Source organism: Heterocephalus glaber, unplaced genomic scaffold (genome assembly GCF_053883595.1).
Source record: "Heterocephalus glaber isolate CG9 unplaced genomic scaffold, H.glaber_assembly_v1.0 deba00000331, whole genome shotgun sequence".
NCBI classification, from domain to species: Eukaryota; Metazoa; Chordata; class Mammalia; order Rodentia; family Bathyergidae; genus Heterocephalus; species Heterocephalus glaber.
The window spans coordinates 56,096,175-56,111,926 of NW_028258142.1; the positions used below are offsets into that span (position 1 = coordinate 56,096,175).

Genomic DNA, 15,752 nt, shown 5'->3' on the forward strand with positions numbered 1-15,752 from the left:
TCCACTTTATAGGAGAGAAGAAATGGACATAATTTCAGCCCCATGTCACGCCAGTGCAGCTTTGGGGGCTTCCCTGGGAGTGTCTCACTTCATCCCCAGAAACGGGACCTTCCCAGCAGCCAAAGAGCCTCTGATGCCCCACACAGCACTTTCTGCCTCATGGCCTTTGCCCAAGCAGGTACCTCTGCCCGGCCAGCTCCTAGCTGGTCCTGGGTACAGACACTCTTTCTCACCTTTCAGGTGTGTCTCAGCCCTTGGAAGCTCTCCCTCATGGCTGTATAAGTGAGCTTCCCTCCCTCTCCTTGTTCTCTGTCTTGGCTGGGTTTGTCTTTTCACTACAGTTTCATTTTTGACATCACCCACTGGCTTCCATTTTTTACATCACCGATTTTGACCAATGGAATGAGACCAATGCAGTCTTGTGACTTCTGAGCCCAGGTCTCCACCCACCTTGCATGGTCCACACCCTCTGGAGACCCTGAGAGCGTGGGAGAGCCCAGCTTGGCTTTCTTGAGGATGAGGGGATGGAGAGAGAGGTGCCAGCATCCCCAGCCAAGCACAGCCCCAGCAGACCTAAGAACACCCTGACAGCCCACACAAGGGAGGGAAATGACCTCTGTGGTTTTAGGCCTCTACATTTTGGGGCAATTTATTAAGCAAAAATGGAGAAGCGAAAGTCTAGACACCTGAAGACTTCATGAGCACTCACACTAGGACCTTTCTACCATCGAAGAGTATTTTTCAGGAAATAAATATGTCGCCAAAGGAGAGGGCTCTTCCTTGACTACATTATGAATATGAATAATAAAGTCAAGGAAGAGGCCAGTGAGATAGGTATGCAGCTCATAGTTGAGGAAAAAGATGCTCAGAAGTGGTAATTAACTCGCCCAAGTTCACACAGCCAGGAGAGCAGAGTCAAGATTTGAACTTTGGTCTGCCTGATTCCAAAGCCATGTTCTTTCTATTATTCTAAGAATACAAATTGGTGACAATTTAAAAAATAACTTTCAGAATATATTATATATCTATATCTCTATCTATCTAGATCTCTATCTAGATAGGTAGATATAGTTAGATAGATAGATAGATAGATAGATATTCCACCCAATCTCATATTGAAAACACTTACATTTCTAAATATGAAAAATGTTCCCCTAAGGAAGAGCTTGAAAGATTCAGAGATTTGACTGGTTTCACCCTACTTACAAAGGGAGGGAAGACTTGTGCATTTTAGAAAGATTTTTTTACTATGGTTAAAATAATAGATAATGTAAGCAGTTAGCTAAATTTCTCCTCTTCTCCTTTGCCCTCAACCTTTAACCTTTCAGATAAAAGATTAATAACAAAATTGTGGAATTAATTTTTCTAATGTAGTAATTGAGGATAAGAAAGTAATTCAGAGCAACATTACAGTCGTTGCCTGATCTCTAATCTGTTCATACTTAAACTGGACAGTCATTTAATTTGATAAAAAGTGCACGGAAGTGAAGCAGTTTGGAACACACCACACAAAATACAGTTGGCCCTCTATCCATGGGAGTTGTGTCTGTGGATTTGGCCAGCTATGGATTGAAAATATTTGAGAAAAAATCTGTGTGTACTGAATGTGTGTACACTTTTCCCTGTCATTATTCACTAAGCAATACAGTATAACAATTGTTTACATAGTACTGATGTCGAATTAGGTTCAAGTATATGGGACAGTGTGCATAGGTTATATGCAGCTATCAAAGCTTTTGGGTAGGAGGCTTGGGCATCTGAGACTTGGGCACCCTGACACTCATCCCTCTAGGACATGGATTATTTTGACCCCCAGGCACTGAACAAACAACAGGAAAGGCTCTCTGCCCTCCCTTTCCTACCTCAAAGGAGGTGATAAGGTGTCCCATGAGAAAGGTACTTCCCTGACCCAGGAAGGGGACATTCTTAGCACCAAAGACAGAGAATTGACTGGAATGGATCTGGTAAGCAACACTGTAGAAATCACCCTTCTCCACCTTTAGTTTCTCCATATATTTCCTACCCATTGTCCCACAGATCCACTGTCTTGTCACATTCTCACTATTTTTTTTCCTTGTGTAACATGTATATAAGCTGTTGGACCTAAAGGCTTCTTTAGGTCTTTATTTTCCTACTGAAGATTCCTGTGTTCATGTAAAATACTAAATAAATTGTATGCTTTTTTCCCTGTTAATCAGCCTTATGTTCATTTAATTCTTAAGACCAGTCACAGAGCCTAAGAGGGTAGAAGGAAGTTCCTCATTCCCTACAGAAGTGACCGAGGGCACGCTCATGACCGGAGATGCCTTGGAGCTCAGGCTGGCATGAGGACCACCCTGTTCATCCCTCACAGCATCCACACAAGGTCCCAAGGCCACAGCTATGCAGACTGAGAATGCTTCAGGGAAAGGGAATCTCTTTCTGTGAATTATAGTCTCAGTATTAAACCAAGCTTTGAGATTTGATGACAAACTTGGTCTATACCTTAGCATTGAGATTCAAAGAATCTTGACATACGACAGAAACAGAAAGACTATCCCACACTCCTCCCAGGCCATGTGACTGTGTCTCATGAATACAGTTCTTGAATCCTTCTCTCCCACCAGAGTTCAGGACCTCATCCTTTCTTGCCTCTCTGATTCTAAAATTCTCCTAAGAAGGCCATCTATATCCTGCCTTGTGCCCTCTAACTCATTCTCCATGCTGGCACCAAGAGTGATCTTTCAAAAATTGTGAACTTTTCCATATCACTTCTTGGTTTTAAGACCTTCAAAGATGACCCAATGCCTCTGGACACAGTCCAACGTCCTCCACAAGTGTGACAGAGTAGATCCTTCAAGTCTTCCAGGCTGCCAGTGACCCACTAGCACCTTTCATGTAAATTAAGAAAAGCTGCCCCTTCCCTAAGATGATTTTCTGTCACCTGCTGTAAAACAATCATCACAGAGGAACAAATCTGCAATGTCATTGGTGGGGACAGCATCCTGAGATGAGGCATGGCTGTGCCCTGGCTCCCCACCCAGAGATTTCCCACCCTCTAGGTGACCTCTCCCTGGGCTTCTTCCCCACCCTGTGACTCAGCCCAGGGCCCCCCTGCCATCCCTGTCCATCTCTATGCCTTCTCTTTGTTCCTTTCTGCCTGGATAACTGTTCTTTGTGCTCCAAACAGCTCAAATCTCCTCTTTGCTCTAGAGAAACCTACTTACCTTCCTTGTCCCCCTCCACCCTGCCTCTCTCCCTTCCCTCTGTCTTTGCCTCTGGCTGTAGGGCTGGTGTCCTGCATGCCGCGCTGTTCTTCACAGCCATTGCTCTTAGCTCCTGCTGTCGTCTGTCCCAAACTGGGGGCTCTCAGGGCACAGCAACTACATGGCAAGGCCTAGTACAGAAAAGGTACTTAAGCAAAGTTCAACGAATAAAGAATATGCTAAACACTGCAGCCTGCACTTTTGCTCAGTAAACACCATTCCTTAAATTCTAGTTTATTTGCAGAGTTTCCAACTAAGCCATCAGAATTTGCCTATCTCTAAGCCTTATCTGCCAGGTAGATAAAGTGCCCACTTCGGGAGGAGATCCCCAGGAAAGCTTTCCCCCAAGGCTGTCCCCTGAACTGCTTGCAGTTCTCCTTGTTTAGTAAGGCCCCTGACAAGGACAAGCAGCTCCTCCTTACAAAGCCATTGGGGGAATCCAAACCTTTTCATGATCTTTGTCAAGAATCCTCCTTCAATAATAAAACAGGTCAGCTCTGTCTTCAGGCCGAATGGGCTGCTCACAGGACCAGCCCAGATCACTTCAATCTCCCTGATAAAGTAAGCATCTAGGCTCTCTCCAGCTGTTGGTTTTGCTTGTCACTGCTCTTTGAACTTGGAAGACTAGAAGTGTCCCTCCAGAGAGTATGCTTTGGGTATAATGTCATTTCCCAAAGGAACCCTTGAAGATGCGTCTAATAATAACTCTTGACCTGGAAAATTCTAATAATATCCAAGGTCATGAAATACAGTGAAAAACCTGAACACAGACAGACCTGCAAAACTTTTCTCATTTGTTCCAGCTCTTCAGTGCTGAGAATTAAGTAAAGTCATCCCTGGTACCTCCAGGATACCAGAATCTGAGAATGCTCTCAAGTCCCTTGTATAAAAGGGCATAGTATCTGTAGTATTTGCATATGACCTGTGTACATCCTCTCATATACTTTAAAACAGGTTTAGCTTACTCAAAATACCTAACCCAATGTAAATGCTGTGTATGTAGTTGCTACAATGTATCACATAGGGAATGAAGATAAGAATAAATTCTGTACACATTGAGTACAGACACTTTTTAAGAAATATTTTCTATCTGCAGTCACTTGGTCTGCAGATATAGACTCTATGGATATAGAGGGCCAATTTTCTAGAATAGTGGTCTCAATCTTGGCTTCACATGGAAATCTGGTAAAATACCATTGCCTGATGTGGAATCCCACACCCAAATTCCGATGTAATCCTTGAGTCTGTAAACCATGGCCTGGGGGCCAAATTTGTCCCTGTTATAGTAAATAGCGTTTTTCTGGAACACAGCCACATGAACTCATTCCCGTATTGCCTGTGGTTGTAACCACACTATAACAGCCATTGAAGACATGTGAGATAAGGCCCATGAAGTCCAAAATCTTTACTATCTGACCCTTCCCAGTAAAGTCTGCCGACCACTAGAAAGGAATTTCTACCATCTCCATCTGCAGTTCTTCACATGAAACATATATCAGGATTATCTGGAAAACTTGTTAAAAATACAAGCCTGAGCTTCATCCTGGAAATCTAGATTAAGATCTTGGGTAATAGAAAGGAATTTATATTTTGAAAACGCAGTGTTCTGAACCATGCCCCTGCCCCAAGAACTGCAGTAGTTCAGGACCTGGAATCTTCAAAGGGCCTTAAAGAATTAAAATTTTCAGGGATGAGAGGGTGTTCAGTATTGTCCAGGGCTGAATATTTCCTGGCAGTTTACAAATTTGTGCTTCTAATATTCACTGCTGGGACTTAGGGCTCCCCAAATAGGTGCTTTTAAAATGTGCTACAGACCAAATTACAGTGGGTATCTGCGCATTTAAATTCGCCAACAAACCTAACTGCACTAGGTACTTCTTTTACAGCCTCCCTAACATTTTGTAACACACCTCTGAGTTTCCCTTAAAGCTCAATTAAATTTCTTTACCTGAAGTTACGACCAGTCTACCTAGGGAGAGGAAGAAATTGAATAACATAGGATTACTGTAAACACACTAAAAATAGGGGATCTGAGCATTCCTGTAGAAGAAAACCAGAGAGAAGTGTGTTGTAATCAGGACTCAAGCACTAAGTTCTGTAATTTATAAACAAGAACCATTTGCTGACTGCCATGGCACTCAAAGGATACCACCTTTAATGATATTTGACCCACACCCTGTTCATGCTCCTTATTGAGCCAGTTCCACGGGAAAGGACAGGCCCGAGTAGAGAATGTGGGTGGGGAACAGGTCAAGTAGGTGACATCTACAAAAGTCCCCTGACAAACTCCAGGAAAGAGAACTTGAATTTGAGCTTGGCCACCCATACAGGATGTCAGAAAAGAAAGTGGAACATAACATTTTCATTGATGTTAAACCAAAAAGGAAGTTACTTGCCTTTTGCTTTTCCAGCTCTTGGATCTTCTGGACTTGGAGTAGAAATTGGAAAAATGGGAGTTCCTATAAAATAGTTTATTAAAAAAACAGAGAGAAAATGTTCAAATGGGAAGGTGAACAAGGCAGAGGGGAAGGGGAAAAAAGAGAATAGAAGGAAAAAACAGAAACAAAGCTTCTGTAAATAAGGAAGGGAAAGAGTTTTGAAGGGAGGGGAAGGGAATGGGGAAAAAAGAAGGAATCAAGAAATATTATGTACAGGTACAAATTCCCTGTGATGAATGCGATCATTATATATATCAAAAGTGTACCAATAAAATCAATTTAAAAAAATTTTTTTAAATGCAGATTATGGTTAAGGAGATTAAAGTAAAATATTGAGTTGCATTAAACAGAAGGAAGGCTTTCTCACTTAGTGAAAGGTAACACGTTGACAGTAAGCTAAGTGGGCAGTGTTTTCTCTCTTTCCAGTGTCTGATGATTGAAACCAGATGGGTCAGATATTCTGATTTAAGATTAATGGACAGAAGGAGTATTTTGTGCTCACAATAGCTAAGTCTCAGCCTAAGCAGGAACGAGCTTGGCTCTTTCAGCAGTTTTATTGGTTTTTAATGTAAAACTGATTCTAGCTTTTAAAAAATACTTCTTTCACATATTTTCTCTTAAATTTTGTTTGTTATAAAACTGACTCAGTCTCTTCTTCTTTCTACTGAAAAGCAAGGGCAATGTGTGCTCAGCTCCGATCCAATAATCTCACATGTGAAGTTGATAAAGTCCTAATGTGATGTCATGGTATTTGGGCTTCAGACATTGGTTCCTTTAAATATATTTTATCATCTGAACTAGGACGATATCCACAGTGAAAGTGGATGTTTGTTTGTTTTGGTTTTCGTGGTGTTTGAGATTGAACCCCGGGCCTTCACACTGAGCTACATCCCCAGCCTTTTTAAATTTAGAGACAGGGCCTTGCTAAGACACTAAGTGGCCCAGGCTGGGCTCGAACTTTCCATCTTCCTGCTTCAGCCTCCCAGAGTGCTGGGATCACATACATGTGCTACTATGTCTGGCCTCTGGGTGCTATTTTAATAATTACCCCAGGCCAGCAGGTGTAAACTGGAACAAATAGAGTCACCCCATTCACAAGAGGCCTGCCCAGTGTTCCCACAGCTCAACATACTTTTCCTGGGACTCATCGGTAGCAGTCATGGGGCTGGGTGGGGATGGAGTTACCACAACTAATGTAGCAATGGGAAAGGGGATTCTTTTTGAGACCAAGTTTCTTTGTCTTAACCCAAAAGTACAGTTTTTACTGCTGCAGAAGAAAAAGAACCAACGCTTCTGCCCCAGTTTGCATAGCTGCTTTATGGTCTGTAGAATTTCCAACAAATATATGCCTTGTCTCATAGTGGCACTAAGATGTTGCAGGTGTGTGGAGGTGGCTCTAAATAGCTTGGCCTATTGCACAGCAGGAGGGAAAAAATGTATTCTCCTTCACCCTATGACATTTACTATGTGTATACAAACAGACACCTGAAAGCTCATGACATTTCTTCTGGGTCTATTAAGAAAAGTCACACGAATGGATTACTAGTAAGTTGAAATATCCAATATTTGACCCTCTAACCTAATGAGATGACAATGTCTGTAGCACAACATAACAACATAGGGATAAATAAGACTATAAAATGTATTTACATCATAACACTTACGCATTCCAGACCTTTGGGAACATTCGAGTAACTACTACTTCCCTGGCCCCACATATGTCCCCCCACCCGCCCGCCATGTCCTCAGGTGTTAATGCACAGAGACCAGAGACAGCAGAGAGGGTGGCCTCTTGTCCTGCAGCAGGTACTTACTAGAACAAACCGGGAAGTTATAGTATCCAGCCGCACACTTCTCACAGTAGTCTCCGTGGAAATTCGGCTTGCAGCGACAGAGGCCAGAGCCCCGTTCACAGCCATCTGAGCGTCCAGCCTCACACTGGCAAGCTAAAGAATCAAGAGTTTCCAAGGATCAGTCCTTCACTGAACCATGCAGAGCAGAAATGTCCTGGTATTTCCTAGCACTGCTTCACACTGGATCGGTGGTCCCCAATTACCCTTGGAGGGTACAGCCATTTCCCTCTCCACCCTTGATTGTTGGTTCTCAGCAACTGAGCCTCGTGGGCTATCAGGAACAGCTTTCACGAACATCCTCACTGGGCTGCTCTCAAGAATGTCACTGATGACGCTGAGCATTCCTCAGCTCCCTGAATGAGACACAAACTACTCATATACAGGCTGCCATCAGAGAGCTGGGTGGGTAAGCTGGGCTGTCACTCCTGGCAGGTCTGTTCAGACTCAACGCCTAGATATGGACAGATAGTCTGTAGACAGCCTAACAAGATCACTCCCATCACCCCAATGTTAGATTTGAAGGGTACAGCTTGCTGAAAGCAGTGTTTGCAACCAAACATGATAGTCAGGTTTGCATTTGAAAGTAACATGGCTGGAGTATAAGAGGTTTGTAATCCCAACTTGGGGGCTTCCCTTGATCTGGCAGTGAGTGACCCTAGACAGCGAAAATACTGCCATCACTCATCTGGTCCATCTCCTATGAGGAACTGGGAGAACAAGGCTCTTCTGATGTCTTGCCCATAATTTGTTTACCATTTATGAGTCCTACTGATAGATAGCAAGCTTCCATGCATCTATGGACCACTTAATGAAGAGGAACAAAACTAGGAAAGCAATAAAGCAAGGTTCTGAACAGGTAGGGTTATATTAACAACGTCCCGTTTTCCTTTGCCATGCCCATCCTTTGTGAGCACAAGACAAGCCACAGGCATACTCTGTAGGGTGATGAGAAAGAAGGAAGGAAGTAGAAATACTTTTTAACAACTAAAAGTGCCCTAGAGAGAAGCAAATGGTGTTACATATTCTTTGGGCTTTGACGTTCTCAAATGTTAATATAGGAAGAATTCACTTGGGGGTTGGCACAGAGACTGACTTCAGAGCTGGATTTGTTTTCCAACAGTGACAACCGGACAGCATAAAATAAGCAGTGTTACATAGCCTCTAGGTCGGTGGTGGAAAACCCATGGCACACGTGCCAAATTGGGCTGCTTGTGTCACTGAAAGCTCTCAAAGGTTTGCCATCACTGCTATAGGTTATACGTGTAGAGTAAAGTCTATAATCTGGCCTACGACTCACGGTTCCACAGGGGAAAACTAGAGCCATTTTTCTGTATAATAAATGTGTTGCAGCACAGTCATGCCAGACAAAGATTAATAACATCCTGGATCTACTAGTTAGTGGTTTTGTCACCCAGATTGAAGTATTTAGCTACTCAAAGCCTTTGGTTTTCTCCTATCTAACAATGAGGACAATGATGCAATGTCCTAAGTTTTTTTTGTCATAATTAAATAAGATCTCCATGATTTCCATGTAAGTCGGCAATGCTTTGCATCTGGCAAATGCTCAGTGAACCACAGTAATATTAAATATTATGACTATTACTAATCCATGTGCACTCATTACTATGTTGCTTTGATGCTAATTCTGACAGAAGTGGAAATTACTGGACCACAGAAACATATCAAAAGAGAACACAGGGGAACTAATATTTATTGCAACCTTTTACAAAACAGTCCAATGCTAAGTACTTGGCTAGGGGCTTCAATATAATTCTATGTAATCTTATAAATTATATTATCATTTCTATTTACCTATAAGAAATCTGCTCAGAGAGTTTATGTAACTAGAGGTCAGACAGCTAGCAAGGAGCAGAACCAGTAGTCTGAACAGAGAGAGAATGAGATTGTTCACCAGTTAGTACTGGGCCTGATGGCTTTTTTGGAGCAGTACGTACAGTCTTAGATACACAAAGCTGATATGAAACTTACGGGTGCAGCCATAGGTGTCATTAACTTGAACCCCATTAGGGCGATAATAACCCTCAGCACACTCCTCACAGTTCACACCTGCCGTGTTGTGCTAGAAAGAAAACAAACAAAATTTAGAAGGAACAATATTGGAGAAGTCCAGTGCTCTTTGTTTTGTGCAACTCCCCTGGAAAAATACTAATTCTATCATTTCCAGTTGTAATTTCAAAGCAACTAAAAACATAAGCATTGATCTTAACCTTGGCTCTCCAAGATGTGCCACAGGATACTGGCTGAACATTGGCTCTGAAGACAAATTTTATCATTCGAAGAGGAAATGATGAAAAGATTCATGAACTGGACACCCCAGGCTGTTCCCTCTACCAAAGAATTTACTTTAATGAAGCACTTGACATTTGAGTAAGAAAAAAGCTCAAGAACTAGTTCCTATGGCTTCATTCAGAAGAAGTGATGAATGAATAATAAAGCAACTGTAGTTTAACCCAAGAGAATAAAAAGGTCATGTGTGCATATATATCATCTCCAATTTTGGAAGAAATAGCACATATAGATCTTCATCTCTAGCCATTCTAATTTTAGCAGTGCTTTCATCACGAATCCATTTTCTGGACATTTCTATTATATGAATAGAAAGTGTAGGCACGAGTCTCAGACACAGAGCTCATTTTAAAGTATGATACTAGGCAGCTTTTTCTAGTTCATGGTTAATCCTCGTAATTACCACAAAATCAAATTACCCAACATGCACCACCAGTTTCCAAGAACTATACACCATGGATCTAGCTTGATTCTGCCTCTTTCTAATTTGGAAATGCTTAGGAGGACAGTGTTCTTTCTTTATGGAAAGGAAAGGCAGTAGGAAATTAACAAGAACAAAAATAACATACTTTGACCCACACAAAAGTCTACACAAAAACACAGAGGGAAGAACAAAGACCCATTCTATGTCCTCTCCCTGTTTTAGAGGATTTTATTAACTCCAGACTTATTTATTAACACCCTTTGTCCTGTGGGCTAAAATCTGAATTCAGTTTAATATTGAGGTTAAAAACAATGATGGCCACTTCTCTGACTCAACATTTATATGCACAGATTATGGGCAATTAGGGAACAGCTGTAGCCCACCCTTCCTTCCATCAAATGCCAATTAACCCTCCACTCTGTTGCTTGCCACTGTGACTTATAATGGACAAAGGTCAACCTCCCCAATCTTTTCCAATTAGAAGAGAAAATAAGAAATGTTCTCTGAAGTGGGCAGTCCAAGCTTTCCCTTTCAGCACAAAACATCTTCCACAAAGAAGTTATATTTTAAAGACACAAATAATAGCAATGAAAGACCAAGAATGAACAACAGATTATTCTGCAGATGCTTATAGTTTGCTTGAACTCTTGTGTTGTTCTCTCGGACCTGCATGACCACAGGGCGAGATGCACCGCTGAATCTATCCATGGGCACCATGGCCCTAGTTGGACCAAGACCAGGTCAAAACCCAAGGAAAGTGGTCATTTCATGACTTCTATATTGGAGGTTCTGGGGGAAGCAGTCTTCATGAGAGAAGTGGGTGCTTGAAGTTGCATTTTCATGACACTGTAAGATGAGAAACCTCAACTATCCAAACTGAAGAGTGTAGTGCATGCTGATTGAAACCATGAGCAGAAAGCCCACTCCACAAAACCCATCCTTTGGCCCCACCCAAAGAAGCCATCTATGGAAGCTCACCTAGAATCCAGGCCCTGCTCTGATCAGTCTTAGATCTGAATTCCTCCAAGCAGAGCTTTGTGTACATGTTTTTCAATCTTCAGGCAAATCCTCCCATCTCTCTACTTCTGTCTTTCAATTCCTTGACCATAACTACAACTCCGTTTCTGGCTTCCATTTCTGTGACTCTTAAGCACATGGAGACTATTGTGTAGTCTGTTCACTGGCTCCCCTGTCCCAGGAGGTCCTACAGTGGAGTTTCTTTACTAATGCCTAAGGGACTCACCTGATCTGGCCTTTGCTATCTTTCTGACCTCATCCAATCCAACTCCTTTCCAGCCACACTGCTCCCCGCTATGGCCTTGCAGGTCCCCCTGCCTATAATGTCAACTCCCCTATCACCACCACCAACAACAGATGCCTGGCTCATTCCATCACTTCTTTCAGGTATTTACTCAGATGTCACATCTCGGGAAATTTCCACACTAATTAAATTTTTCCTATCTAAACAAATAGTTAAAATAGAAAACCAAATAAATAAAAATGAAATCAATACTGCATGAGAATACAGGTATCTCTGATAACTCCTTGCCCTACAGAACAGTGATTGGGTCTCCAGTTCTGGTTGTGTGACCACTTGCCAAGGTTTGAATGTGTCTCCTCCAAAATGTAAGTTTGGAAACTTAATGGCCAATGCACCAGTGTTAAGAGCTGGGTCCTTTAAGAGGTGATTAGGCCATTAGAACTCCTCCCTCATGATTGCAGTGAAAGGCCTTACAGAAGAGGCTTCAGCAGCAGTTGGCTCTCTTGCCCTTCTGCCTTCCATTATGTAAAGACAGTGTTCCTCTCTTCCAGAGGACATAGCAGTGAGATCCATCTTGGAAGCAGAGGGCAGCCCTCACCAGACAACTGAACCTGCCACACTTGACCTTGGACTTCTCAGCCTCAACAATAGTGAGAAAATAAAAGTCTATGCTTTGTGAATGCTCCAGTCTCAGGCATTCTGTTATAGCTGCACAAACAGACTGAGACATTACCTGAAAGTCTCCAGGACCAGCCCGACTATAATGTTCCCACTTCACATCCCCAATCCTGAGCTGATGGCAGGTAATTTATTATTCTCCTCTTACAAGTATTTCACAGAACTTGCTCTAGGATATGTATCCTTTACCAACAAACCCAAACTTGATGTTAAAGTTTTATTAACTTATTGATTTATAACTCACCAAGCCAACTGGCCTTGAAGTGCCCCCTCTCCTCTCCCTGCCCAATCAACATTCCCATGTCCCTCTGTATATGACATAGGACAAGGCTTTCCCCTCAATTGAAGAACCAGATGTTCCAAATCATTAATACACTGCCCATCCTTCATTTCCATTAGAAGTGCCATTTCATGAAAAGTGACATTTTAACATCAAAATGAATTTGTTTCAAGACTGTTAGGGTCTATTGGACTACTTATCCCTACATTATACCTAAACTCAATACAGATTCATGATAGGTTTTAAATCTCAGAAGACCACTCTCCCTCATAATTGTTCATCTTTTCTAAATTATATATTCCTATATATTCTTTTCTCAATAAGAACTTCAGAATCAGTCTGTTCTCTTCATAAAAGTCCTGTTGAAATTCTGATTGTGATGGCCCTGAATTTATAGATGGGTTTCGCAAAAATGATGTAAGTATAGTATTAACCCTGGAAACACACTGTGCCTCTCAGTGTAAGTCTTCATTTATGAATTTCAATGAAGTTTTATAGGTTTAGCTACAGATTCCTCAATCAACTGCTTTGTTGCCTCTTGGAACACCTCTAAATCATTCCAACATTCACAGCTGTGTGTTCCTCCATGTATGTGTTTTTGCTTTCTATCTTCCTGAAATCTCTTGAAATTCTGGTTTGTTGATAACACTCTTTCTTTCCTAATTTTCACATTATTACAGATTCTGGAAGGAGGGCATATTGTGCTTTTAAAATATATTTTCTGTCAAGTTGTAGGATTCATTGCAGTGGAGAATGTGGCCATATGTGCTCCATCTGCTCCTGGATCCATTTCTTAGTTTATGTAGTATACATGTGTGACAGAGACAAAAAATTTGGAAATACTGAGATACAAACAATGAGGTAGCAAGTGTAAGACTTAGATCAAAACTTATGCTTTTGCCCCGCTGCCATTCCAAGCTCCTAGAGCAGAGAAGGCGCCAGAAGCATCCACCCACCGTGGAAATGAGAAGACACATAAACAAGCCTCAAAAACAGACTTCTGGATCACCTACAGCAACCCCTAAGGGAAACCAGATGGAACAATCTGATACTCAACAACCTGGACTCCCCGAACTGGCAACAAAAGAGGATCTGGGAAAAATGAAATCAGAAATAATTACTCAGATAACAGCAAAGATTGTGCTCATGGTGCAAGACATGATTAATAAATCTAGAGAGGACACAGATAAAAAAATAGAGGATCTGGGGAACATGATGGAATCCCAATATAGGAAACAAATGGAATCCATAAAACAGATACAAACAGATTTTCAGGAGATTAAAAACTCCATCGAAAGTCTGCACAGCAGAATGAACCAATGTGAGGACAGAATTTCACATATAGAAGAAAAGATTGAAATTAGTGACCAGGAAAAGAAAAATTGCTTTAAAATTGTAAAGGAACATGAGAAATCAATCCAGCAGCTGCTAGATGATGCAAAGAAGAATAACATAAGACTGATTGGAGTCAATGAAGAAACAGGAGAGAATGCAGATGACATAAAAAAGCTGTTCACAGAAGTGATGCCAGAAAACTTCCCAAGGAGGGGAAAAGAACTTGACATACAGATACGTGAGGCATATGGGACTCCAGCTATCCTTAATCAAAAAAAATCTACACATAGGCATATAAGAGTTAGGATTCCAGAAATCCAACAGAAGAACAAAATTTTACAAGCAGTGAGAGAAAAGAAACAAGTCACATACAAAGGAAAGCCCATCAGAATCACAGCAGACTTCTCAATGCAAACCCTCAAGGCAAGAAGAGCTTGGAGTGATGTATTTCAAGCCCTAAAGGAAAACAGCTTCCAACCCAGATTGATGTACCCTGCAAAACTATCTCTCAAAATTGATGGAGAAATAAGATATTTGCATGATAAAGAGCACCTCAGGAACTTCATGAATACCAAACTGGCACTCCAAAAAATTTTAGACAATACCCTAGGAAAAGACAATGAGGATCACAACCCCAGGAAGCCCAGCAGAATGAATCCATTGGGCATGACAAATTAAACACAAAGGGGGAGAATCCAACAAAAAGAAAAAGTCACGACAAGGCTTTTAAAACTTTTAACTTCATCTCCCTAATGAGTGTATAATTCATTCTTGTTATTGTACTGATTAAAATTTTTCTGATTCTAGAGTTGCACACCATTCCTTGTGCTATACTGGCTATTTATCATCTTGTCATGTCTACTTTTTAATTGGGTTGTCTACTAATGAGCTCAAAGAATTCCTTATATATTCTGGTCATAGGTTATATGCATTGTAAATATGGTCTGTTTAAGGACTACTTTTCATTTTAATGATGTCATTTAAAGTTCTAAATTTTGATGGAATCTCATTTATCAATTTTTTTCTTTTATACATCATGTCTTTTGTATCCTAGGTAGTTCTTGCCTACCCTGAATTCATAAACATTTTCCCTTATAATCTTTTCTTAAAATTTTATACTTTTAGGCTTTCATATTTACGTTCATAGATCCCTTCAAGTTATTTTCATGTATGGAAATAAAGAGTTGAAGTTAATATTTTATATACAGATACCAGCTGTTCTAGTGCCATTTGCTGAAAACACTATCTCTTCCTCGGCTCTTGAATTGAGTTTATATTCCATAAAATGCTAATGTTAAATAATCTTTCAAAACTCAGTGGACCATATATGTGTGGTTCTATTTCTAGATTCTCTTTTATTCAAATTATCTATATGTCTTTCCTTACACCAACACTGCCTTGATTACTGTAGCTTTAGAAGAAGTCTTAAAATTAGGTACTAAACATCTTCCAACACTGTTTTTGTTTTTTTGTTTGTTTTTAACTTTTCTAGGTCCTTTGTACTTCTACATAACTTTTAAATTTCAATATCCAATTCTTCATTTATAGCAAGTATACACAGACCTGAATTTTTATATATACCTTGTGTTTTCTAATCCTGCTAAATTCAAATACAAGTTCTAGGGGCTCCTAGAGATTTCTTAGTATTTTCTCTGGAGATGATCATTTCATCTACATATAAAGATTTTGTTTCTACCTTCCCAATCCTATCCTAATTGTGTCATTTTATTTCCAGACTATTTTGGTTAGGCCTAGGTTTCAAAGTTTAATGGACAAATAAAGAGTAAGCACATCTGCCCTTGTTCCCCATCTTAAGGAGAAAGCATTGTATCTTCTCCATTCATATAAGGACTTCTCGCTGGAAGTATGGAGTACATGTCTTTAATCTGTTGAGAAGGTTCTGTTCTACTTCTAGTCTCCTGATAGCTTTT

At 40.9% G+C, this 15,752-nt stretch overlaps 1 protein-coding gene across 1 annotated transcript in view; it reads right to left on the bottom strand.

Annotated features, from left to right (window-relative positions):
• Nucleotides 1-15,752, bottom strand: part of LOC147830144 (laminin subunit alpha-3-like) — a 184,926-nt gene that overhangs the window by 50,891 nt on the left and 118,283 nt on the right. Inside the window, exons 10-12 of the mRNA XM_087188732.1 lie at nucleotides 9,526-9,616; nucleotides 7,498-7,629; nucleotides 5,642-5,704 (exon numbers count right to left, since the gene is read on the bottom strand). Coding sequence (XP_087044858.1) covers nucleotides 5,642-5,704; nucleotides 7,498-7,629; nucleotides 9,526-9,616 — 286 coding nt within the window. The remainder of the gene's footprint in view (nucleotides 1-5,641; nucleotides 5,705-7,497; nucleotides 7,630-9,525; nucleotides 9,617-15,752) is intronic.